The 25,124-nt window shown below is 40.3% G+C and overlaps 3 protein-coding genes across 3 annotated transcripts; all 3 read left to right on the forward strand.

Moving 5' to 3' along the window:
• Positions 1–399: 399 nt before the first annotated feature.
• Positions 400–5,372, forward strand: LOC127802463 (auxin response factor 9-like). The gene is made up of 14 exons (XM_052338296.1): positions 400–842; positions 1,121–1,236; positions 1,386–1,481; positions 1,591–1,647; positions 1,774–1,926; positions 2,369–2,453; positions 2,589–2,679; positions 2,998–3,162; positions 3,305–3,418; positions 3,505–3,577; positions 3,664–3,793; positions 3,883–4,520; positions 4,613–4,800; positions 4,898–5,372. The coding sequence occupies exons 1-14, from the start codon at positions 812–814 to the stop codon at positions 5,040–5,042; spliced, it is 2,082 nt and encodes a 693-aa protein (XP_052194256.1). The 5' UTR covers positions 400–811; the 3' UTR covers positions 5,043–5,372.
• Positions 5,373–8,280: 2,908 nt separating this feature from the next.
• On the forward strand, positions 8,281–12,193 carry LOC127802843 (uncharacterized protein At4g00950-like). The gene is made up of 2 exons (XM_052338892.1): positions 8,281–9,182; positions 12,011–12,193. Exons 1-2 carry the CDS (start codon positions 8,454–8,456, stop codon positions 12,086–12,088), a joined length of 807 nt encoding a protein of 268 aa, XP_052194852.1. The 5' UTR covers positions 8,281–8,453; the 3' UTR covers positions 12,089–12,193.
• A 10,549-nt stretch (positions 12,194–22,742) lies between these two features.
• LOC127802144 (uncharacterized) lies at positions 22,743–24,077 on the forward strand. The gene is made up of 3 exons (XM_052337840.1): positions 22,743–22,888; positions 23,024–23,312; positions 23,415–24,077. The coding sequence occupies exons 1-3, from the start codon at positions 22,743–22,745 to the stop codon at positions 24,075–24,077; spliced, it is 1,098 nt and encodes a 365-aa protein (XP_052193800.1).
• Positions 24,078–25,124: the final 1,047 nt, after the last annotated feature.

Here is a 25,124-nt window from a genome sequence, read left to right on the forward strand (position 1 = left end):
TATAATTAAAAAATTAAATAAAAGCAAGATGCTATTGTTAAAAATTCACAAACAAAGTTTAGTTTTTTTTTTTTTTTTGATAATTAATCGTTATTTAAAGGATAAATTACAAAGAGGCACCCTTAAAATTATGCAAAATTATAAATAATATCCCTATCATTTAAAAAATAGCAAAAACTACCTTACGATTACGAAAATCTTACATTGGAGCCAAAATGACAATGGTTATTTACAACTTGAGTATTTTATATTGACTAAATGACGGCCGTTATTGACGGCTCTTATTCATTGCCGTACAGATTAACCAACCCGACTTCCTCTTCTCAAATGTAACCACGGTTAAACTCAACTCAACTTACGGAGAAAAACAAACGCCTATATAGAGAGAGAAACTAATGCAACGCAAGTTATAGAGCAAGACGCTGCGAGAGAAGGAGAGAGAGAGAGAGGACGGTAAGCGGTTTTATTGCTGAGAAGACAAAGGCTCAGAGTGGTTTTGTAACTGACGAGAGAGAGAGAGTGAGAGAGAGAGAGAGAGTGAGAGCGGGGACAATTCACATTGAAGCGAGTAGGTGCGGATATCGCAGCAACCGAAAAGGTTTTTAGGATATTTGTTCCAGATAAATCGGTGGCTTGTTTGTATTGGTGGTGATGACGACGATAAGGGCGAAGATGAAAACGATGATCCATATTGGAGTAGGCTGAAGAGCGTGTTCTGAAGAAGCTCTTTCTGCTTGTCCTTTAGGCTTTTGTTTCTCTCTCTTTCTCTGTCTCTTGAGTATTGCGAGGTTTGTTGGTTCGGCTGCTTCTGATGGCGCAAGCCGTGGAACGCCGCGAATCAGGTGCGGCGACTTTTGATTCGAGCTGTTTTCTGTGAAATGCGGTGCTTAAACCTTCTGCTTTGGCTGCTGAGAAAGTGTTCGAAGGGGAAAGGGGAAGAAAAATTGTGTTGAACCTGCGATTTGTTTGTTTCGGCGAGCAACTGAAGTGTCTAACACTTGTTATTTTTCCTGATTTCACTTTCTCGGCAACCAAACGGAGGAAAAGAGTCCTGCCTGACGCTAACTGATCTTTTCTTTCTTTCTTTTTCTTTTTTTTTTTTTAATTTTTTGATCAATAGGTTTGGAGAATGACCATCTGTATGTGGAGCTGTGGAAGGCATGTGCGGGTCCTCTTGTTGATATACCTGAGATAAACGAGAGAGTCTTCTACTTTCCTCAAGGCCATATGGAACAAGTATGCAACTGTTTCTCTCCCCTTCCATACCTATCTATCCATCTGTCACCCCCCTCTGTGTGTGCGTGTGTGTACCTATGAGCCTCTTCATTGATTTGAATCTGGAGCTTTGTTCTGATTTGGCTGGAAAACCATTTGGGGGTTTGCAGTTACAGGCATCAACAAATCAGGAATATGTTCAACAAATTCCACAGTTTAATCTTCCCTCGAAGATCCTTTGTCGCGTTATACACGTACGACTAATGGTACTCCATTCCCGAACTAAGATCTTTCTTATAGGAAACTCTATTTTTGCTTTCTTTGAGTTCATATATAGCTTTGGATCATTGGTATCTTTGTTGATTCAACTAATAGGCGGAGCCGGAAACAGATGAAGTTTATGCACAGATCACTTTACTCCCACAAGCTGATGTAAGAAATTAGTGTTACAATTTTTTAAAATGATAATTTCTTTAAAGGGCTTCTTGTATTGTAAAAATTGTTTCTTTTTAAGTACAATGATTTTCCTGTTCTAATTTTATGTGGTGATGCAAGTAGGAAAAGGAACCTATAGATCCTGATCCATGTCCTCCTGAGCAACCGAGACCGACTGTTCAGTCATTTTGTAAGATTTTGACTGCATCTGATACAAGCACGCACGGAGGGTTCTCTGTTCTTCGGAAGCATGCAAATGAATGCCTGCCTCAGCTGGTAATTTCTTCTATTTTCATTACCTTTCTGTTCAGTCCAACCAGAAAGCTGAGGAAAACTTAGGACGATTGTATTGTTTCATTTCCAGAAACCTAAAACTTTGATTAGCATGTTGGAAATTGTAGGTAATAATTGTTATTTGATTTAGGTTTAGTTAACAACCCCAAAGTCTCTGGTTGCTAGAATTCAATTCATCTCTATATTTGGAGTTCTGTATATACTGTTATATCTTAACATTGACTACTATATTTCTAGATGTAACCTTCATGGACGAACCACATATCTTTGTCTCTTCTCTATGCTTTTCTCAATTCTCTGTTTAGTATTTATTACATTTTGCCGTGCTCATTTTCCTAAAAGAAATAGGGTTACTTTATTGTGTTGAATTGTATGAAGTGTTCGATATCCCCTTACACTTGAAGCGTTCTTTGATATCCTCAAGGACATGACCCAGTCCACCCCAACTCAGGATTTGGTTGCCAAAGATCTTCATGGGTACGAGTGGCGATTTAAGCATATATTCCGAGGTAAATTGCTACTTTTTGAAAGGCACTATCTGCACTTTTGCTGTTTGTTATTTGGTTCTGGGATGGATAACATGGTGAAAACTGAAAAGTGAATCCATATTTGTGTTTGTTATCAACTTGTAATTGTATAATCAGGTCAACCGCGAAGGCATTTGCTCACAACAGGCTGGAGTACATTTGTGACTTCCAAGAGATTAGTTGCAGGGGATGCTTTTGTTTTCCTGAGGTACTTGGTGCTGGATTCTTTTTCTTTTTCCTCTTTTTTATTGTTGCAGTTTCTATAATGAGGGTGAGGCTTCATAGTATGTGTAAGGTCACTCTTTTGTGATTGGAAGATCATAGGTTGAGTTGCGGAGGCAATCTCTTTACGAAGTAAGAGTAAGGTTGCACACAAAAATGACTTTCCTTTACCCTCCCGAGTTGGAGAGCCTCATGCACGGGGTGTGCTCTATAGTACTTTTCATAACTTTTTATTGGGGGCCCTTTTGGTTTTTCAATGTGGTGTAATTTTTGGTGGTAGCTAACTTGAAGGACTATTATGCAGAGGTGATACTGGGGAACTGCGAGTCGGGGTCCGGCGACTTGCTTGGCAACATAGTGCTATGCCACCATCAGTGATTTCCAGCCAGAGCATGCATCTAGGAGTGCTTGCCACAGCATTTCATGCTATTTCTTCACAAACCTTTTTTGTTGTGTACTACAAACCAAGGTGTAATTCTCTCTCTGTCTCTCTCACACTGGCACACATCTCCTCCCCTAGTGATATGTTATTTCAGTTTTTCTTCTTGGTTCTCAAGTTATCCTTCGTTATATTTTAATGTTACTTTTGTTTTTTATGTACTATTAAACAGGACAAGCCAGTTTATAATCAGACTGAACAAATATCTGGAGTCTGATAACAATAAGTTCTCAGTTGGCATGCGGTTCAAGATGAGATTTGAAGGAGAAGATTATCCTGAGAGAAGGTATCTTTAATTTTTCGCTGTATGTTGTGGGGGTTTTGAGAATTATTAGCTTCTTGACCGATGATTCTTGTTTTTCTTTTGGTCAGATTCACTGGAACTATAGTTGGCGTTGGAGATATATCATCAGAATGGCAAGATTCTAAATGGAGGTCATTGAAGGTGCGCAAACTTGTGATTCAAAAATTTGACCATTGTCTTGTTTATTGGTTTTTGTCTGGCTTGTTCCCATTTATATTTTCTTTCAGGTCCAATGGGATGAACCTGCAACTATACACAGACCGGATAGGGTCTCACCATGGGAGATTGAACCTTTTGTAGCTTCTGCTTCGTTAAATTTTTCCAAAAGGTCCCGATCTATTGATCTTCCAGTTGCTGGTATGATAAGAACACTGTTGCATACGTATGTATCTTGAGTGACCCAATCTCCATTCCGATCATTTATCTGTTTGCGCTTTTAAATGTAGAAAACACTACCAGTTCAATGGCTTCTTCCTTCTGGTTCCCTGGATCAGCAACATCCTTTGAATTCAGCCACATGGGGAGTGTGACAGATGGCCAAAACAGTGAAAGCCAAGCTATCTGGTCTCCAAGGCAGAAAGACCTAAGCAGCCATCTCACTAATAGCAGCAGCTACTGTAGCTCAAGGCCGCCCTGGGCAGATGGAATCTTGCCTCCTTCGCCAGTTGGGAACGGTTCTTTAAATCTGTTATGCAATTCGATGGAAGACAGTAAAAATGCAGCAGCTCGGAACGTCCTTCCTGATTATACCTCACATTTCTCATCAAGGCCAAGCAGTACTATAACCCTTGATCAGGAGGAGAAGTGGAAAAGATCAGAGAGTTCTACTGGTTGTCGGCTGTTTGGGATTGATCTGACATACAACAGTGCTGCTTGTCCAGAGAAGGAATCTGCATCTCCTAGTGGCCTTATGTCTGGTGGTTTCAAGAGTTCCATCCCAGTTATGGTGTCTGAAGATGGTAAAGCTCATAATACAAACCTTTTGAAGTCCTTCCAGGGACATAAGCAAGTTCAAGCAGGGTCAACACAGAAAGATACAGAGGGCAAACAATCTTGCAGTACTTCTACAAGAACTCGTACTAAGGTAGAACACAAATACGTCTCTTGCTTTCGTCATTACCTTAGTCTGCATTCATTGTTTCTGATGAACGATTATGTGTTGGGTGTTTGAAAAAGGTTCAAATGCAAGGAGTTGCTGTTGGTCGTGCTGTTGACTTGCTTGCATTGGATGGCTATGATGCACTCTTTAATGAGTTGGAGAATATGTTTGAGATTAAAGGGGAACTTCGCCCTCGTAACAAATGGGAAATTGTTTATGCTGATGATGAGGGGGATATGATGCTCGTTGGAGATGATCCATGGCCGTGAGTATTTTTGAGAATTTTGGCACTTGTTATTTTCTTCGATTGGTTCTTGATGCCCTATTCAAATTCCTTCATTATTTTGAAACTCTTCTTGCAGGGAATTTTGTGAGATGGTAAGGAAAATCTTAATTTATTCGTGCGAGGAAGTGAAGAAGATGCGTCCCAGATGCAAGCTTCCCGGGCCATCTTTGGAGGGTGAAGGAACAGTTGTGAGCTTGGATTCGGAGCTCAGATCCGAGTAGTTTGCCTTTGTTGTATTTTACCCTTTTTTTTTTTTGGGGGGGGGGGGTCTCTCTTTTTTCTTTTTCTTTGTAATCTCTTGAGGGTTTCATTTGAAGGGTATAGGAATGGGGGCAAAAAAAGGCCAGGATTTGCCCAGTTTTTTGGAGCTTGCTCAAGAGAGAGCAGAAGCAAACTAGAAGATTGGGTTTTGATTGAAATGGCAGAAACCATCTGGGTTGTAAAATGGAAGAAACACAATGGTGAAGGTTAGAATTGGATCTTGTGAATACCTAGGGGGTTGGTGTTATTTTGAATGATAAGCCTGTAATTTTATCATTGTTTTTGTGTTTTTTTTTTTTGTTGGGAGGACAACTAGTGTTTGGATTTTAGTTCTTTTGAATCATTTTACATTCTGTTGGCATATTTGATGATGTTCTTTTGATGCATGATGGAGAACAGAGGGGTGTTGAAGGTATTTTAGTCCTCTCTGAATCTTTTACAGTCTGTTGGCATTATACTTTCGTGGAAGATGAATTGAAAGTGTTGTTGCTCTGCCCTGGTGGGGGGGGGGGGGGGGGGGGGGGGGGGGGTGTGGGGATGGCTTTTTGGGTGTGTCAAAAATTGACTTTAAGCAGGACAGGACTTGCCATCATATATATATATATGCATAATATATATAGTGAAGAAGGTCACTTCTATCTCAGTTCAGCACGTTTTATTGCCTACCGACAGAGGAAGCCAGGGCCAAGTAGTTGGAACTGCAATTGATTTAGAATAATGATGATATTAGGTCTAATTTTGTAGTTCAGGTTAGTGGTTTTATTGGATGAAATATTTGGAATCATCCTATTAGTAATTTTAACAAATATTGTACATATTGAAGGCTATCCATCCGGATATGAAAATATCCTCGCCCCTGCTCTCTCTCGGTATGTCTGGGCCATTCTTATGACTATGACCTGTCAGAAGTTGTGAATGTTGGAATTTTAATGCCTTCATGCGCACAGCTGGAGCATGACCATTATATGCATGTCAATGCTTCTTTTTTGGTTTTTTTGGGTTGCAAAGGAAACTTAGCAATAGTAGCGAGTAGAGTAGTATATTTTCAGTCTTCAGTCCCGCGTTTCGAATGGAATGATGTTATGTTAGTTGTGATAGTATTGGCAGCCAATCAATAGGCTTAACGACTTCTCTTAAGAGCCTCATTAGAATTGAGGGGTGTGTGTGTGTGTGAATTGAATTAACAAAAAAAGTATTTTAGTAAATTTATTAAGTGAAGTTATAGTGCCAAATGAATTAAAAAATATATATATTATATAATTATTCTTGTTCCTCTTGCTCCAGTATTTTTTTTGGTCCCAAATAATGATTTTATCTATTAAAGGAGAGTATTTATGTCTTCTCAAATATTTTAATGTGTTAATATATTAATATTGAAGGTATTGATATATATATATATATATAACCCCTTAAATCTTCGAATCGAAGGCAACTATTTCTGAACGTGATTGTTCATGGACAAGACACGGCAGAAGGCCAAGCCTTTTAACTCCCACCCAACTTTGTAGGCCTTAAATAATTAGAAATGCAAGTCGCAAAAGCATAAATTTCATTCCCCACTGTGCGTGCTGGTGTTTTGTCGGTACCATGCATATATATATACACCATCTGCTGCTAATGCTGCTGTGCTCATGGTGTGGTGTGGTGTGGACCCTTTTTATCGACGACGGATGGCTGGCTGGCTGGCTGGCTCTCTTTCTCTTCTTTGTCGTTCGTGGATCACAAAACCAAAATCATAAGCATTCAACTTGACGTGTTACATTGCGCTGTGTGACTTTTGAAAAGGGAGAATTGCACACGCTGGGAAGACTTTTTGTTAGTTTTATTTACGTACCTGCAGGATGGAACAAGATCATTCATTCCTGTCCGTATATCTTCTTTTTATTTTTAAATAAATAATTTACACAACTTGAATTTCTTACATTTACCAATTTTATTGTTTATCTCCTAATATGGTTTTATTTTTTATTTTTCAAAAAAAAAAAAAAAAAAAAAACCAAAGCAATTGGAAGCCTGGAATTAGATTTATTTAATTGGTTGGGCCACTAATTAAGTGAAGCCGTGCTGATACTGATGGGTTTGAAGGACTGGGAACAGAGAGGTGGAAAGTCAAAAGAAGAGAGACATTTGATTTAATTAATTAATTATTAGACGTGTATCCTTTTCTTTGCCCATTCTTAGGACTAAATAAATAACCCACAGAGCAAGTGAAGTGCTGTGGTGTGCTGTGCCGTGCTTTTTCCTTCCTTTCTTTCTCTCTTTCTTCCTTCCTTTTTTGACTTTGTGCATGTCTATGCATATATATATGCACTGAGGTGGAAAGTTTTGGCTTTTATGTTCCATTATTGAGTGATTTGGTAGCAGCCCCTCTCTGTTGCTACGCCTTTCTTCTTTTCATTATGTGAAAGGCTAGGAGTGCAAGCTTAATTCTTTTTTTAGAGAATTCATAAGAACTACAAATTTCGACAGCATTATTAGCTCCATCACTTAAAGATTACCCAAATCTAATCAAATCCCTATTCTCAAACTCGCCCATAAAATGTAATATTTTCAACCAAATTATCAAGATATATATATATATATATTGTTGACTGTTTCTCGAGAATTCAGACAATAATTAAAAGCTCTTTCCAAGGAGTAGGCCACCTATTCCGTATACTTGGCTGGGAGTGGGAGCATGAATGAATTCCCTCTTTCTCTTTTATGATTTTTACATACAAAACAACAGAAAAAACTTATAAATGAAATAACTAGAGATATAGACACACATATATATATAATGACGATGAGATGTAAATGTCATCATCTTAAAGTTATTTTTTTGTACAGAAATATTAAATAAATGACTTCTTGTGATTAAACCTCTTGTTTTTGGTGCTTGGGTTCAAGGAAACTTGCATGCAACACTGCTCATATATATGAAATAATAATATCTTTTATGTGTATGTGAAATGTAATAGGGATTGGAATTGGACGGGTAAGAGGAGGAGTGCATTATGTATATATATATGGTAGGTAAAAGTCCAAATTAAATGAGAGTCTTGTCACTAGAGAGGCTGACTTTTCTTGATCATAATAAATATGATAGAATCCAATGCAGGGATCAAAGGGGGAATTAAGAAAGCGATGGATTGAAGAAAATTCCAAACCAACCATAATTAATTGGTGCTTAATTTGTGCCACATCCCACTCTAATTGACAACTATACAGACACCATCCAACACAAACAAGGCCTCTGCCCCACCCTCTCTCTCTCTCTCTCTCTCTCTCTCTCCAGTTATCTCTGAAAAACTATTCTGATTTCTGACTCTTTCTCTGAAGCACTATTCTGATTACTGACTCTCTTCATACAGAGAGCGATAGAGAGAGAGATGGGATCGGAGGGAGAAGAGGCAAGTTCCTCAACGCCAAAGCTTCCACTGTTTAGTATGCACTGCTCATCCCCGGAGCCTTGGTCGGGAATGCTAACGCCACTCCACACCTCGGCTTCAGTTCCATTCCGGTGGGAGGAAGAGCCCGGCAAGCCCCTCTCTTACTCGACTGCCCTTATTACTACTACTACTACGCCAAATCCCACCAAGAACTTCTGCTTGGAGCTTCCTCCCAGGCTGCAGCTACAGGATCATCATCATGGGTCCTCCTCCAGAATGACCAAAACGCCCTCGCCGACCACCGTCCTCGACGGTCCCTATCTGGGCGGCGGCATTGGCATCCGGTCCTCCTCTTCTTCTTTCAGGTTCATGGGCAGAAGACATCATCATATTCATGGGGCAGGCTCTTTTGGCTGCAGATATGACAATGAGAGTCCAGAGAGAGTGCAGTTTGGTGGTTCCAAGTACAAGGGCAGAGGCTTCTTCTTTGGGTCTTGGAGAATTAGCAAACCAGCTACAGGCCAAAGCAGCAGCAGCGAGGAACCTGCAGGTGAGGGTAGTTTCGTCTTTGCAACTTCCTCCTCCTCCTTGGACTACTTGGCAGATTTTGGTGGTGGCGGCGACGATAACAATAATAATGCAAAAAGAGGGAAGAAGATTTCAAGATCAAGCCTTAGAAGAAACGGAAGCCTTTCCAGCAGCGTCTCTCGCGTCAGAACTCACCTCTGGGTAAGTTCAGTTCCGTTATGTTTTGTTCACCTCTGGGTAAGCCTTTCAAGATCAAGCCTTAGAAGATTTCGGTTCGATTCGATTAATTTATTTAGTTTCATTTGGGTTCAATATATGCATAAAATAATAATAATAAAAAAAAAATACTAATGGTGGAGTGTTGAAAATTGATGTACATTCTAGAAATTAAAATAAGATAATCTTAAAAGAGGAATCTAGAGACTTTGGGAGGAAAGTATATAAAAGTAAAGAAAAATCTATTAGTTTTTCCTCAAGTATAGATCTAGAAAGACCTAAAAAAAAAAAAAAATCTAGATTTGGAATTATTATTATCTAAAAAAAAAATAAAGAATTCTCAAAAAAAATTGGTTAAGCAACCATAGAAGCCTAGAATTTTCCTACCAAAGAAAACTACAAACCAATTGCCTCCGAAAATTTCTTACCAAAGTTCTCTACCATCTTTCTAATTTTGGAGACTCCCATTGTAACATGAGAGCTACGTTCAATTCATTAATAATGGGAGCTAAAACCTTGAACTTATTCAATTCAATTTCTTTTCATTTAAACTTTTCCATCAATCATTAAAATTCTAACAATTGGTATCAGAGCTACATCCATTCACTACTACTGGGCATAGTCTTTCTCTTTCCATAAAAAATCTCATCTTTCTATTACATCCATTCACTACTACTGGGCATAGTCTTTCTCTTTCCATAAAAAATCTCATCTTTCTATTTTCAAATGGTTAAGTCCAATAACTCATCTCTTCCAATTGGCATGCCAATCTTTCATAGAGATAACTATGATTTTTGGTCCGTAAAAATGAGAACATATTTCTTGTCTCAAGATTTATGGAGCATTGTTAGTAAAGGGTTTACAATTCCCGAAGATGTATCCACTATGTCGGCCACTTAGAGAAAGGAATTGAAAGATAATCAATTAAAGGATTCATGGGTGCTATTTATTCTCCAACAAGCTATGGCAGATGAATTATTCTCCATAATAATAGAAGCTACAAGTGCTAATTAAGAATGCATGGGATACGTTGTAGGAGGAGTTTCAAGGCAACACAAAGGCACACACTGTCAAACTTCAAACACTAAGAAGAGATTTTGAAAATGAAAGATTCTGAGTCTGTAAAGGATTACTATTCCAGAATAATGGAATCAGTGAATCAAATGAGAGCCTATGGAGAAACAATCTTAGATAAGAAGATTGTGGAGAAAATACTAATATCATGCGTAGAAAAGTTTGATCCTATCAGTAGTGCAATTGAAGAATCAAAAGATATTGAAACCTTGTCAGTAACAGAGTTAATGGGCTCTCTAGAAGTATACGAAAAAAGATTGAGTAGGTGTAATGAAGGCTCGATGGAAAGTGCTTTTTAGTATAAACTAAATATACAGTCTCAAAAATCTAAAGGAGGAAAGAAATTATCAAAAGAAAATCAAGGCAGACACCCACCCACCATGTGGTTTATGTAAAAGAAAAAACCACTTGGAGAAAGATTGTTGGTTCCAAGGCCTTCCAATGTCGGAACTGCAAAAAAGTTTGGACATACTGATAAGGCTTGTCGATTAAAAGTAAATCACCAAGCAAACATTTCTAAAGAAAAGGAAGAAGATGAGCATCTCTTTTATGTCTGCCAAGCTACAACAAAAAAGAAAAATGACTTGTGGTATCTTGACGTTGCCTGTAGCAACCACATGACTAAGGATGGCAGTATATTTTGCAATCTTGAAAAGATTACATCAAAAGTCAGAATTGGTAATGGTGAGCACATGGAGGCTAATGTATCTCTTGCCTTTCTTTGGGTGCAAAAGGTGAAATCCCTTATCTTAAGGCCTTTCTTTGTTTGTATGGCAATGGTGACTTGGAGAATAAATAGCGCTGGTGAACCCTTTAGTTGATTATCTTTCAATTTCTTTCTCTAAGGCAATTGATACAGTGGATACATCTTTAAGGATTATAAATCCTTCATCAACAATGTTCCATAAATCTTGAGACAAAAAATAGGTCTTCATTTTTATGGACCAAAAATCATAGTTGTCTTCATGAAACATTGGGATGTCAATTGGAATAGATGAGTTATTGGACTCAAATCATTTGGAAAAAGAGAGACGATATTTTTTATGGAAAGAGGAAGACTACGCCTAGTAGTGAACTAATGTAGCTCTGATGCCAATTGTTGGAATTTTAGTGATTGACGAAAAGTTTTAAAGGGAAAGAAATATGGTTGAGTTAGAGCCCTTATCTCCAAAATTAGAAAGATGGTAGAGAATTTTGATAGAAAGCTTTGAGAGACAATTGGTTTATAGTTTGTTTTGGCTTGCCTTATATATGGCGCCCCAACCCCCCCCCCCCCCCCCCCCCCCCCCATAAGCCTCCATTGTTGCTTTACCAATTTTTTAGAGAATTCTTTATTTTTCTTAGATAATATATAATTCTTAGTTGGTTCTAAATTTAGATATTTTTCTAGATTTTTGCTCAAGGAAAAACTAATAGTTTCTAGAATTTTCTTTATTTTTGTATATTTTCCTCCCAAGTCTCTAGATTTCTCTCTTGAAACTATCTTCTCTTAATTTTTAGATTGTGTGTCAATTTTCAACACTATCTCTAGTAGAATATATAATCACATCACACGTTTTAAATGAATTAAGATAATTTATAAACCTTGAGGGCAAGAAATAATATGAGAGCAAGGGGGCTCCTCTGGGTATGATTTGATTAGCCAAAGGGAAATGGGTTAATTATAAAGCGATAATAATTTTTTGAAGTAAGGCTGTTCCTAAGAATTGTGGGTGTGTGTGTGTGTGTTGTGAGTACAGGCCACCATATATCAAGGGCTTAAGCAAGTGGTTCCATGGAAAGGCAGAAAATCAAAGAAAGAAGGGCTCCTCGTTTGAACTATTTGTAGTGGCTGCCTGCCAACTTTATTATTCTTTAGGACTCAAGAGATTTGGTTATCATCATCAACATGTAACATATAATAAAATCGATTTAATTTCCAATTGCTTGCTGATTAATTAATTAATTAATTATATTATCCACCCTTCCCCCTCTTATTTACATCTATATATATTTACTGCATATTAAATTTTGTTAAATCTTAAATTTGCAAAACTGTGTTCGGATGGGTGCATTCTGGTCCCTCCCTTTTTTTCTAATGATTATACAAATATATTTGAAATTTGTTATAATATATATTTTTATTAAACTTTTTCGTTACAGCTTTATATCCAAACCATTTAATTTTAACATAAAAGAAACATACTTGAATTCTAAATATTCATAGATAAAATTATTTCAAAAATAATCAATGCATTTTTCAAAGATAGATAAAAGTAGAGGAAAAGTTGGATTCGATTAATTTTTTTCAAAAATTCGATTTTTGGTCTTTGGTTCAGCTTTTTGGTTGAAAAAACCAAACTAACTGAATCGACCAAATTTTAAAACGATATTATTTCGATGTTATAAAACAACGTAGGTTTTTTTCGATTTTGTGTATTTTTTATTGATAACATAGGTTTTCTTCATTTTTGTTTTTACGTTTTTTGATTTAATCTATTTAGTTAAATTTATACATATTGTATTTGATTTTTTTAGTTATTAGTTAGTTCGATTTTTTAGGTTAATTGGTTGGTTCGATTCGATTTTACTCATCGATTCAGTTTAATCAGTTAGTAAATTTCAGTTAGTTCGATAATTGAATCAACCGTTTGCACACTTTTACATAAAAAAGTTCGCGAAGTGATTTTAAATTTTCATAATAATGAAAAATATATATTATAATAAATTCAAAATATATTTTAGTAGTTATCCCTTTCCTTCTCCATCCTCAATTAGGATTAATTCTCACAATAATAGAGATAGAATTTTTTGAAATCTAGAAGAAAGCATCTTACTAAAATTACAAGTTACAGTTCAATCACTTGTTCCAATCTGTTGGCACATAATTAATTGGGTAAATTATACTTAGTATTCTTTAAGCTCGTAAAAATATAAAATTTCTCTTTACATTTGAGAAATGACAATGATCTCTCATAATTTTATAAATTTGTCTACACACTTTCCTTCTTATTAATTGTTGTTAATGTTAATAGTTTGACAAAAAATACATTCACGTTTTCTCTCCCTCACTTTGTCTAGCGAATTAGACAAAATTTGACAGTTTGTTGATTTCTATTTTTAGTTTGAGAATTGTAGGCATCCCCGCTCGGATATCCCAATCGTCCGATCAATTCGAACGAGAACGCCTACATAAGAGAAGAGAAACAAACACAAGACAAAAATACCCTGGCATGCATACATATGAAAAATACAACAGCGGAAGCAAAACAATAGACATGCACGCCTACAAGTACCCTGCTGGAACAGCAGTCAAGGAGTATATAAAAATATACAGACACCTGTGCCAACGATAAATGATACAAGGAACAACCGGGCACAGTCAAAAATGAGAGTCAGAACTCCTAACAAAACATCAGAGAAAACGGGGGCAGCTAACTGTACACCCTACCGACACGGCTGGCTGCTAGGTGGCACGGTCCTCGCCCTCGACTTTAGCCTTACCCTTACCTGGAATGATGGAAAGCAAGGTGAGTCACAACACTCAGCAAGTTAATATAATAAGGAAGGCTGTAAACGAAACAGAAGAGAAGATCACCCCAAATATAAACCCACATGTACACACAAGTCATGTGACGCAACAACGCAACAGTGCCGCATAATAAAACATATATCGGTCCTTGGGGCCCACATAGAACACCTGGCACCCAAGTCCCATACCAACCTGCCGCTGCCTTGAAAGGCAACACAAATCACCACAAACCTGTGTGCACTGTCCCGGGTCGGTACTCCCGTCACCCGTATCCCTGCCGGTACTCCCGACAGCCGAGCCAAAGGCTCCCTTGGAACGGTACTCCCGTCCGAGAACTAATAACTACCAGTAACCATGCAATGTGTATAAAATGCAAGGCGTAATGAGCACCAACGTGATACAAGGCGCCCATACATCCAGGCATCAAGCCGTGCTCCGCCCACGTAGTAAATCACACGCGATGCATATGCCGTGTTGGATGCAACCTGACCAATCTAAAATGTCTGTGATCAAGCATAACCAAATCACGATGATCCCATCATGCAGCCCGAACCCATGTGCATACCAAACCATGCAACAAAAATGAAATAATCAGGCATGCTATAATCACATAACGGTAGAGTAGGTTAGCAGTGCCTGACACCGGTCAGCGGTTAGTGACCAGGAGAGACCATCTGACGGCCTAAAATAGACCATACAACAGTTTCACCGTCACCGAATGGCTAACCCTTGCCCCCACTGCCCAACCGCTCTAGCCAATAAATAATTGAAAATCCATAATAATACCCGACAGCTAAGAACCTAGCCCCGGGTGAGTACAACATCATTCCCATAGGATTGGGGGTGATACAAACCCCCGTAGGCAACCAACGATTAATACCCTCGAAACCAGGTTAATAAATTAAATTATTAAACACACCGATTAAATTCCATAATTTATTAACAGCCAAATCTAACGAAGGGAGGCCAAATAAATTGACATCGAAAGAATCGACAATGAGGGTATATAGAACTTGCCTTTCCGGAGATAGCCTTAAGCTCAATTTGACCAAACACGGTCAAAGTTATACCAACTGCAATATTCCATTTATTGACAAAATTAATAAAATTGGGCCCCAAATGAAATTTTAACCGCAGAAAATATTAATTACTAGCTGAGGTACATACCTGGATAATTAAATCAGGGATTAAACGGAGTTTAATCCAATTTTTGAAGCCCAAATTCCTCAATTTCCCTCGCGCACGCTGATGTTTTTTTCTCTGTAATTTCCCACTACTCGAACTGCAAAAATTACGCCCGAAATCGGGCTTAAAAATTCGGCCGAAAGTGAGCAAGGGAGGGGGGGCCACGTGGCAGCGCGCGGCAGGCCGCGGGGGAGGCCACCGCCTCTATCAAAACGACGTTGTTTTGACGTCAAGGCTAAATTAAATCAGCCAAAATTCCTCAGCCTCGCGCGCCTGCCTGCGGATTCGATCCCGCATCCACATCCTGGTCGCCCTCGCGCGCGACCGCTCGCGCCCGCAAGCCTATTCAACCTATATAGGATTTAAGTTATATTTAAGGTGAATTTTTGGCTTTTCCGTGATTCACGCCAGCACCCTTAAGTTTCCATTAATTACACTAACACCCACTTAATTAATTACATTAACACCCGAAATTTCTGAAAATCCCACAATTAAATTTATTTTAATTTTTCTGTAATTCCAGAAATTCCTAAAATAATTAAATTAATTATCTTAAATTCTTATTTCCTTAAAATCACCTAATTTAATTTTATTTAACCACCACAAATTATTTTGATATTTCTCTTAAACCCAATTACCCCCAAAATTAAATTAATAGCTATTTACGGGCGTTACAAATCCTCCCCCCTAAAAAGAATTTCGTCTTCGAAATTCGTACCTGGCTAGGCAAACAACTGAGGATGAAGTCGCCTCATCTCCTCCTCTAGCTCCCAAGTAGCCTCCTCAGGGGTATGTCGCTGCCACTGGACCTTTACATAGGGAATCGTACGGTTACGGAGCACTTTTTCTTTCTGATCCACAATGCTAGCAGGCAACTCGGTATATGACGCATCCTCTTGCACCACGAGAGGATGATAATCAATAACATGCCCGGGATCTGCCACATACTTACGAAGCATAGAAACATGAAAGACATCATGTACGTGGGCTAACTGAGGGGGTAAAGCTAATCGATAAGCCAACGGTCCGACTCGCTCAAATATCTCAAACGGTCCCACATAGCGAGGACTCAACTTGCTAGATACTCCAAAGCGTCGAACACCTCTCTTCGGCATAACCCGAAGAAAAACATGATCACCCACCTCAAACTCCAAATCCCGGCGTCGTCTGTCAGCATAACTCTTCTGACGGTCTTGAGCTGCCTTCATCCTAGCCCGAATCAACTGGATCTTCTCTGACGTCTGCTCTACTAACTCCGGTCCGAGCAATGCTCGCTCTTCAATCTCGGTCCAACAAAGCGGTGATCTACATGGTCGCCCGTACAACGCCTCAAATGGTGCCATCCTAATACTGGCTGGAAGCTATTATTGTAGGCAAACTCCACTAGCGACAAATGGTCATCCCAGCTCCCATAGAAATCCAATACACAGGCGCGGAGCATATCTTCCAAAGTCCGTATGGTCCGCTCCGACTGCCCGTCAGTCTGAGGGTGGAAGGCTGTACTGAAAGTCAACTGGGTCCCCATAGCACTCTGCAATGCCTCCCAAAATCGTGAGGTAAATCGAGGATCCCTGTCTGACACAATGCTAGCTAGGACTCCGTGCAGTCTCACCACCTCGTCAATGTATAACGTGGCCAGTCGATGAATAGGATAGGTCTTCTTGACAGGTAGAAAGTGCACTGATTTGGTCAATCGATCAATAATTACCCATATCGAGTCGTACCCCCGAATAGATCGTGGCAATCCTGAGACAAAATCCATAGCTATGCGCTCCCACTTCCACTCCGGCACAGATAAAGGTCGTAACAATCTCGCGGGCCTCTGGTGCTCAGCTTTGACTTGCTGACACACTAAACATCGAGATACAAACTCTGCTACGCTCCTCTTCATGCCGCTCCACCAATATTGGCGCCGTAAGCCCTGATACATCTTAGTCGCCCCAGGGTGGATAGTATAGGGAGAACGATGAGCTTCCTCTAGGATCCTCTGCCTAATATCACTGTCACTCGGCACACAAATCCGCCCACGAAACAATAGCAAACCATCGTCCCTCTGGCTGTACCCTAATGGCCCAAATCTCTCCATATCAGCCATAATCGCGTCAAGCTCCACATCCTGTCGCTGTCGATCGCGAATCTGATCCTCAAGATCTGAATGGATACTCATGGCAGCACAATAGAGTGTAGGATTATCTGATGCCACTGAGATAGTAAGATCACTCATCTGCTCCAATAAGAACCACTCCTGCACCATCATAGCTGCAACTGATGCTCCACGGCGACTTAGTGCATCTGCTACCACATTGGCTTTACCTGGGTGATAGAGGATCTCGCAATCATAGTCCTTAAGCAGCTCCAACCAATGGCGTTGTCTCATATTAAGTTCCTTCTGAGAAAATAAATACTTGAGACTCTTGTGATCTGTATATATCTGGACTCTCTCACCTTAAAGATAATGCCTCCAAATCTTCAAAGCAAACACTACGGCCGCTAACTCCAGATCATGTGTAGGGTAATTCTCCTCGTGCCTCTTCAACTGTCTGGATGCATAAGCATTCACTCGGCCGTCCTGCATCAAAACACATCCCAACCCTGCATACGAGGCATCGCTATATATAGTAAATAACTCACCACACCTGGGTATCGTCAGTACTGGTGCCGAAGTCAAACGCCGCTTCAACTCCTGGAAAGACCTCTCACAAGACTCGTCCCAAATAAATCTGACGCCTTTCCTTGTCAACTTCGTCATGGGTGATGCAAGCCGTGCAAAGCCTTCTATGAATCGTCGATAATAACTGGCAAGGCCAAGAAAACTCCGAATCTCCGTCACTGTCATCGGTCTCGGCCAATCCATCACAGCTCTAGTCTTTTCTGGGTCTACTGAGATACCCTCACCTGAGACCACGTGTCCCAAGAATACCACTCGGGTCTGCCAAAACTCACATTTCGAAAACTTGGCATATAACTGCTCCTCTCTGAGCTTCTGCAAAACCACGCTCAGATGTACCTCGTGTATCTTAGGGCTCGGTGAATAAATTAGGATGTCATCAATGAAAACTATGACAAAAGAGTCCAAATATTCCTTGAATACTCTATTCATCAGATCCATAAATACCGCAGGTGCATTGGTCAGCCCAAATGGCATGACCACAAACTCATAATGGCCGTAACGTGTACGAAATGCGGTCTTCGCAATATCCTCATCTCTGACTCGCACCTGATGATAACCTGACCGCAAATCTATTTTGGAAAACACTGATGCACCACGCAATTGATCTAGTAAATCATCCACACGGGGTAAGGGGTATTTATTCTTAATTGTTACCTGATTAAGCTGCCGGTAGTCTATACACAGTCGCATAGACCCATCTTTCTTACGCACAAATAATACTGGAGCCCCCCATGGCGATGTGCTCGGTCGAATAAACCCCCTCTCCAAAAGATCTTGCAACTGCACCTTAAGTTCTTTTAATTCATTAGCAGCCATACGGTAAGGAGTCTTGGAAATAGGCTGCGTACCTGACAACAGATCGACTGCAAAATCAATCTCCCGGTGCGGTGGTAGTCCTGACAACTCATCTGGGAACACATCTGGAAAGTCTCGCACCACAGGATAGGCAGCCAACTCCTTCTTCTCCCCAGCTATCACGGTTACAAATGCAAAATAAGCTTCACACCCACGTCATATAAGCCTCTCGGCGTGCATAACCGATATCATCGGCGTAGTCACCACAGGCTTTACACCCCGGTATGTAACAACTGGTCTCTCCGGGTGCTCAAATGAAATTACCTTCCGACGACAATCAACTCGAGCATAGTGCCGTGAGAGCCAATCCATACCCAACAGTAAATCAAAATCCTGAATCGCCAAAACAATAAGATCTCCTAAAAATACCTGGTCATGAATCCCTATCTCGCAATCCCTGACCATCTCACTTCCCAACAATACCATCCCTCCCGGTGTCGAAACAGATAAATCATATGGTAAGGGGGCACACGAGATTGGGATCTTATGCAACAAATGGGGTGCTATAAAAGAGTGAGTAGAACCTGTATCAAATAAAGCACGTACATCGTGGCCATGAAGAGAAAGTATACCTTGTACCGTATCACTGCCCTCAGCTGCCTCGGCGGCTGTCACCGCAAACGCTTTCCCTTGCATCTGTACTCTCTCTGTAGGCCCTGGGCGCTGTGCTACTGGAAGGGGTAGTGGTGCTCCTGGACCTGGTGCCCTAGGTGTAAACTGTCTCTGAGCTGGTCTGGGTCCCACACCTCCCATCCGTGGCCCTCCAATCTGTGGTGGCTGGGTGCACACGTTCGAACGATGGCCCCTCTGTCCATAACGAAAGCAAATGACATCCTGCCCTGTGGCCGGTGTAGCTGGTGGGGCCGGTGTAGCCGGTCTGGGCCCCTGTGGACAGTCCCTCTTCAAATGTCCCGGTTGACCACAACGATAACACACGTCCCGACGAACATCCCGGCACTGACCCTGGTGTCTCTGTCCGCACTGTCAGCACTGTGGAAGCCCAAAACTCTTACTGCCCGTATCCCACTTCCTCTTCTTACCGCTACTCCCAGCACTCTTCATGACTGACTGATCTGATCGAGCCTCTAATCGGTCTCGCTCCACTGCGTGGGCCCGCTGTACAGCCATAGGAAAGTCGGGTGCCTCGATACCAGCCATGGCGTGACGAATCTCTAGTCGTAGCCCCCTCTGAAACTTGCTGACTCTGCGAGACTCAGGGGTCACTAGCTCTGGAGCATAACGAGATAACGCCACAAAATCAGTCTCGTACTGTGTGACTGTCTTGCTTCCTTGCTATAAGTCAACAAACTCGAACACCTTCTGCTCTCTAACCCAAGCCGGTATATAAGTCTCATTAAATGCCGCGACAAACTGTGCCCATGTCGGGCCTCCATCACCATATCGCTGTCTGGTGGTCTCCCACCATCATTCGGCGTCTCCTCGCAACAAGAAGGTCCCCAGTTGAACTCTATGGGCCTCTGCACAGCCTATAGATCGTAGATGCTTCTCCACAGCCAATAGCCAATCCTCGGCCTCTGTCGTGTCGGCACCTCCACTAAACTCTGGTGGACGTAGGGCCATAAAGTCTTTAAGTAATGCGGCACTAGAACTGTCCCCTGCTCCCGGTGTACCTGAATGTGACGCCTGGGCCGTAGCGGTCCTACCATCGCGACTGCGCTCCTGACGTAACTGAGATGCCGCCAGTACGTCCACGGCCCATAGAAGACCTGCCAATGTCTCCTGCATGTCCGGAGGCCCTGGCTGTCTCTCATCTCCTGTATCTGTCGCCTATACCTCTGGAGTAGGAACAAGGTGCCCTCTACCTCGCATCGGTGGTCTACCACGACCTCGTCCACGACGTGCGTCCATGAGTCCTACATAACCAAAATCAATTAGAACGCATTTCGAAATTAAGGACACGACTTGACACTCTAACTCTACCTAACAGCCTTGGTGTACAGTTAGCAGTGCCTGACACCGGTCAGCGGTTAGTGACCAGGAGAGACCATCTGACGGCCTAAAATAGACCATACAACAGTTTCACCGTCACCGAATGGCTAACCCTTGCCCCCACTGCCCAACCGCTCTAGCCAATAAATAACCGAAAATCCATAATAATACCCGACAGCTAAGAACCTAGCCCTGGGTGAGTACAACATCATTCCCATAGGATTGGGGGTGATACAAACCCCCGTAGGCAACCAACGATTAATACCCTCGAAACCAGGTTAATAAATTAAATTATTAAACACACCGATTAAATTCCATAATTTATTAACAGCCAAATCTAACGAAGGGAGGCCAAATAAATTGACATCGAAAGAATCGACAATGAGGGTGTATAGAACTTGCCTTTCCGGAGATAGCCTTAAGCTCAATTTGACCAAACACGGTCAAAGTTATACCAACTGCAATATTCCATTTATTGACAAAATTAATAAAATTGGGCCCCAAATGAAATTTCAACCGCAGAAAATATTAATTACTAGCTGAGGTACATACCTGGATAATTAAATCAGGGATTAAACGGAGTTTAATCCAATTTTTGAAGCCCAAATTCCTCAATTTCCCTCGCGCACGCTGATGTTTTTTTCTCTGTAATTTCCCACTGCTCGAACTGCAAAAATTACGCCCGAAATCGGGCTTAAAAATTCGGCCGAAAGTGAGCAAGGGAGGGGGCGCCACGTGGCAGCGCGCAGCAGGCCGCTGGGGGAGGCCACAGCCTCTATCAAAACGACGTCGTTTTGACGTCAAGGCTAAATTAAATCAGCCAAAATTCCTCAGCCTCGCACGCCTGCCCGCGGATTCGATCCCGCGTCCACAGCCTGGTCGCCCTCGCGCGCAACCGCTCGCGCCCGCAAGCCTATTCAACCTATATAGGATTTAAGTTATATTTAAGGTGAATTTTTGGCTTTTCCGTGATTCACTCCAGCACCCTTAAGTTTCCATTAATTACACTAACACCCACTTAATTAATTACATTAACACCCGAAATTTCTGAAAATCCCACAATTAAATTTATTTTAATTTTTCTGTAATTCCAGAAATTCCTAAAATAATTAAATTAATTATCTTAAATTCTTATTTCCTTAAAATCACCTAATTTAATTTTATTTAACCACCACAAATTATTTTGATATTTCTCTTAAACCCAATTACCCCCAAAATTAAATTAATAGCTATTTACGGGCGTTACAAGAATAGTTAAACCATTGCTGAATAAGAGATAGAGACACCGATAGACAATCAAATGTTGGGTAGTTCACCATTCAAGAAGAAGAAAATAAGTTGGAGAGTAAACGTAAGAGTATTTTTGCTATAGTAAAATTTATAACATACATGAAATAATAGAAGAAAAATATAATTAGAATTATAAAGTTAGAAAGTAACTCTCTCATTTCTCAAATGTTAGAATAGAGTGGGTTCGGGGGGATACTTCCCCCTGAAACTCAACTCTTCGCTTCGCTTTTTGTATGCACTGTAGCATGTACAAGAATACACCATGAAATCTTCCTTAACTCTCTGAAAGCAAAGAAAGGATGAAGATCATTCCCTATTCGCTATTCTTGACGTAAGGAATGAATAGAATAAGGGCAGTACCATGCTTGTAGCTAACAGTTAGTAGTAGTAGTAGTCGTAACTATCAGTACTAGTAGTAGTAGCAGTATCTGCTATGCAGTAGCTGCTATGAGTTCTAGTAGCTGTTAGTAGTGGTAGCATAGCTATTCTTACTATATGAATTATACACATGTATTCCCCTTCCTTCCTGTTTCAGACTGTTGACATTTGATGCCTTTGCAGTTGCAACAAAGCTGGAGGTCTACAAACACATGCAATGGAAAAACGTGTCTAAATAGCTGCAACTTGGAATGGATGACTTAGTCTTTAGAAGTTTGTTATGACCTAGTCTTTAGGATGTTGTTGCATCTGTTTTTAAAATTAAGATGTTGTTAGTCATGCTTAAAAATAAGGGATGTATCTGATTTTCTATTAGACTCTAGCTCTATTTATGGAGCCTTGCAATGAAGGTTTAAATCATCCTCCGCATAACACTTCCGATCTTCTTTTCTCTAGCCTTATGTTGTTAAAAATAACTACAAATTGGTATCAGAGCCTATATATCTTGAGGGATCTGTGAGGAACCCCAAAAACACATTCACAAACACTCAAATTCAAGCCAACAATCTACAAAAATGGAAGCAGAATCAAGTCACAGAATGCCGGTAACTATCAAGTATGGGCTATCAAAATGAAAGTCCATCTCAAGGCACAGGATCTTTGGGAAGGAATTGAGGTAGACTACGAAGTCGTTGATTTGCCGGACAATCTAATTGTGACCCAAATAAGGATTCACAAGGAGAGGAAGACAAGGAAGGCTAAAGCCATGGCCTACTTGTATGTTGCTGTTTCTCCTAATATTTTTATAAAAATCATGAACCTGCTTTCAGCAAAAGCTATTTGGGATTATCTCAAAGAGGAATACCAAGGCAATGAATGAGTGAATACTATGTAAGTGTTAAACTTGATTAGAGAGTTTGAAATGCAAAGAATAAAGGAGTCAGAAACTGTGAAAGAGTACATTGACATGTTGCTTAGCCTAGCTAACAAAGTCAGGTTGTTAGGTAAGGATTTTCCTGATCAAAGAATCATTGAGAAAATACTTGTTACACTTCTAGAGAGGTATGAAGTCACCATATCTTCTCTAGAAAATACTAAAGATTTGTCAAGCATTTCCTTAGTAGAATTAATTAATGCTTTACAAGCTCAAGAACCAAGAAGGCTTATAAGGAAAGAAGGAGCCGTCGAAGGAGCTTTGCAGGCACAAACAAGGCCCACTGGTGAAAAAAAAGTTAGGAATCACAACAAGAAACTTGCAAATGCTGAAAACAACAATTGTGGAAATTATTCACCTTGCTCATAGTGGAAAAAAACCAATCATCCACAACACAAGTGTTGGTGGAGGCCCGATATAAAGTGCAACAAATGTGGTCAATTGGGTCACATCAAAATTGTGTGCATATCACAACAACAAGAAGGAGAAGCTAGAGCTGCTGCTGACCAACATGAGGAGGAGATAGAGGAGTTGTTTACAGCAGCAACCACAAATTTAAAATGTTGCTCATCAAAAAGCTACCTCATTGATAGTGATGCCACACACCACATGACAAACAACAAAAGACTCTTTAGAGAGCTCTACAAATCTACAATTTCTCGAGTTACAATTGGAAATGGAGGCCAAATTGCCGTGAAGGGTGAAGGAACAGTTGCTATACAATGTCGCAAAGGTTTGAAACTTGTTCGGAATGTCTTATATGTTCCTGAAGTTGCAAAAAACTTGTTTAGTGTTAGCCAGTTGCTTGACAATGGTTACAAGGTCCTATTTGAGGGCAAATGCTGCATAATAATAGATGTAAGAGGTAGAGAAGCCTTTAAAATCATGAAAAAAGATAAGAGTTTTGCTTTGAATCCATTGGAGGAGGAGGAGCCTTCAAATAAAGATTTAAGTTCAAAGTTTACATATACTACTAGTGCAGAATATCAAGAATACTTTCCTTCAACTAAGAAGGGATTCACATGGAGGTGAACAACAGGGGACCAACACAAAAAATGGAAAGAGTAAAATTGCAACCACAAAGTTAAGGAGGAGTTTGTTGGCATTTGATGCCTTTGCAGTTGCAAAAAAGCTGGAGGTTTACAAACACATGCAATGGAAAAACGTGTCTAAATAGCTATAACTTGGAATGGATGACTTAGTCTTTAGAAGTTTGTTATGACCTAGTCTTTAGGATACTGTTGCATCTGTTTTTAAAATTAGGATGTTGTTAGTCATGCCTAAGAATAAGGGATGTATCTGATTTTATGTTAGACTCTAGCTCTATTTATGGAGCCTTGCAATGAAGGTTTAAATCATCCTCCGCATAACACTTCCGATTTTCTTTTCTTTAGCTTTTTGCTGTTAAAAATAACTACATTTGAATTATACACACGTATTCCCCCTCCTTCCTATCTTAGACTACTCCGTTGTTAATAAGGGCTGTCAGCCTCTCTAATTCACCACCTGCTATAGTATGGGGACCCAAATTTAGCAATTCAAAATCAGAATTAAAGCACCGATTCTTACTTCGCCTAACTTCTAGAGGGGGTTTGAGGGGATACTTCACCCTGAAAGCTCTGATCTAGCTTCCTATAATTATCATTCTCTTTCTAGTGAGTGAACCACAAGTGTGGTGCACAAACGGATTCACTTTATAGTGGTAAGGCTAGGTACGAACACCAAGTAGTCTCCTGGTAGCCCAAAAAGTGATAGGAAGACTGCATTGCAAAGAGTGTCCCTTACTCAAAGTAAGATAACCATTATAACTCACTTTAAAGACCCCTTATATGACCCAAAAGAGAACGAAGGATTAAGAAAGTGCCTACCTACTATTCCTGACGCAAGGAATAGAATAGAGGCAGTACCGTGGCGAAATAAAGCGGATTTCCATCTGATTCTTTTATTGCGGGTACCCATACTATAATATAGCAAGTATGGAGCCATCATTGAGTATAGTATAGCAACTGAGATTACCAGGGCTTATAGGGGTCATCACTCCCATCCCTTATGAAAGTAAAGCAATATCGCTACGGAGCA

The sequence above is a fragment of the Diospyros lotus genome, chromosome 5 (genome assembly GCF_014633365.1).
Source record: "Diospyros lotus cultivar Yz01 chromosome 5, ASM1463336v1, whole genome shotgun sequence".
Taxonomy (NCBI): domain Eukaryota; kingdom Viridiplantae; phylum Streptophyta; class Magnoliopsida; order Ericales; family Ebenaceae; genus Diospyros; species Diospyros lotus.

Coding starts and splice junctions, on each gene's coding strand:
- LOC127802463 (XM_052338296.1), top strand. CDS start 812: ATGGCGCAAGCCGTGGAACGCCGCGAATCAG. Junction 1,648..1,773: donor CTTTACTCCCACAAGCTGAT/GTAAGAAATTAG, acceptor TGATGCAAGTAG/GAAAAGGAACCTATAGATCC. Junction 3,578..3,663: donor CTAAATGGAGGTCATTGAAG/GTGCGCAAACTT, acceptor ATTTTCTTTCAG/GTCCAATGGGATGAACCTGC.
- LOC127802843 (XM_052338892.1), top strand. CDS start 8,454: ATGGGATCGGAGGGAGAAGAGGCAAGTTCCTCAACGCCAAAGCTTCCA. Junction 9,183..12,010: donor GCGTCAGAACTCACCTCTGG/GTAAGTTCAGTT, acceptor TTGTGAGTACAG/GCCACCATATATCAAGGGCT.
- LOC127802144 (XM_052337840.1), top strand. CDS start 22,743: ATGAAAGTCCATCTCAAGGCACAGGATCTTTGGGAAGGAATTGAGGTA. Junction 22,889..23,023: donor GCTAAAGCCATGGCCTACTT/GTATGTTGCTGT, acceptor AAACTTGATTAG/AGAGTTTGAAATGCAAAGAA. Junction 23,313..23,414: donor CCGTCGAAGGAGCTTTGCAG/GCACAAACAAGG, acceptor CCTTGCTCATAG/TGGAAAAAAACCAATCATCC.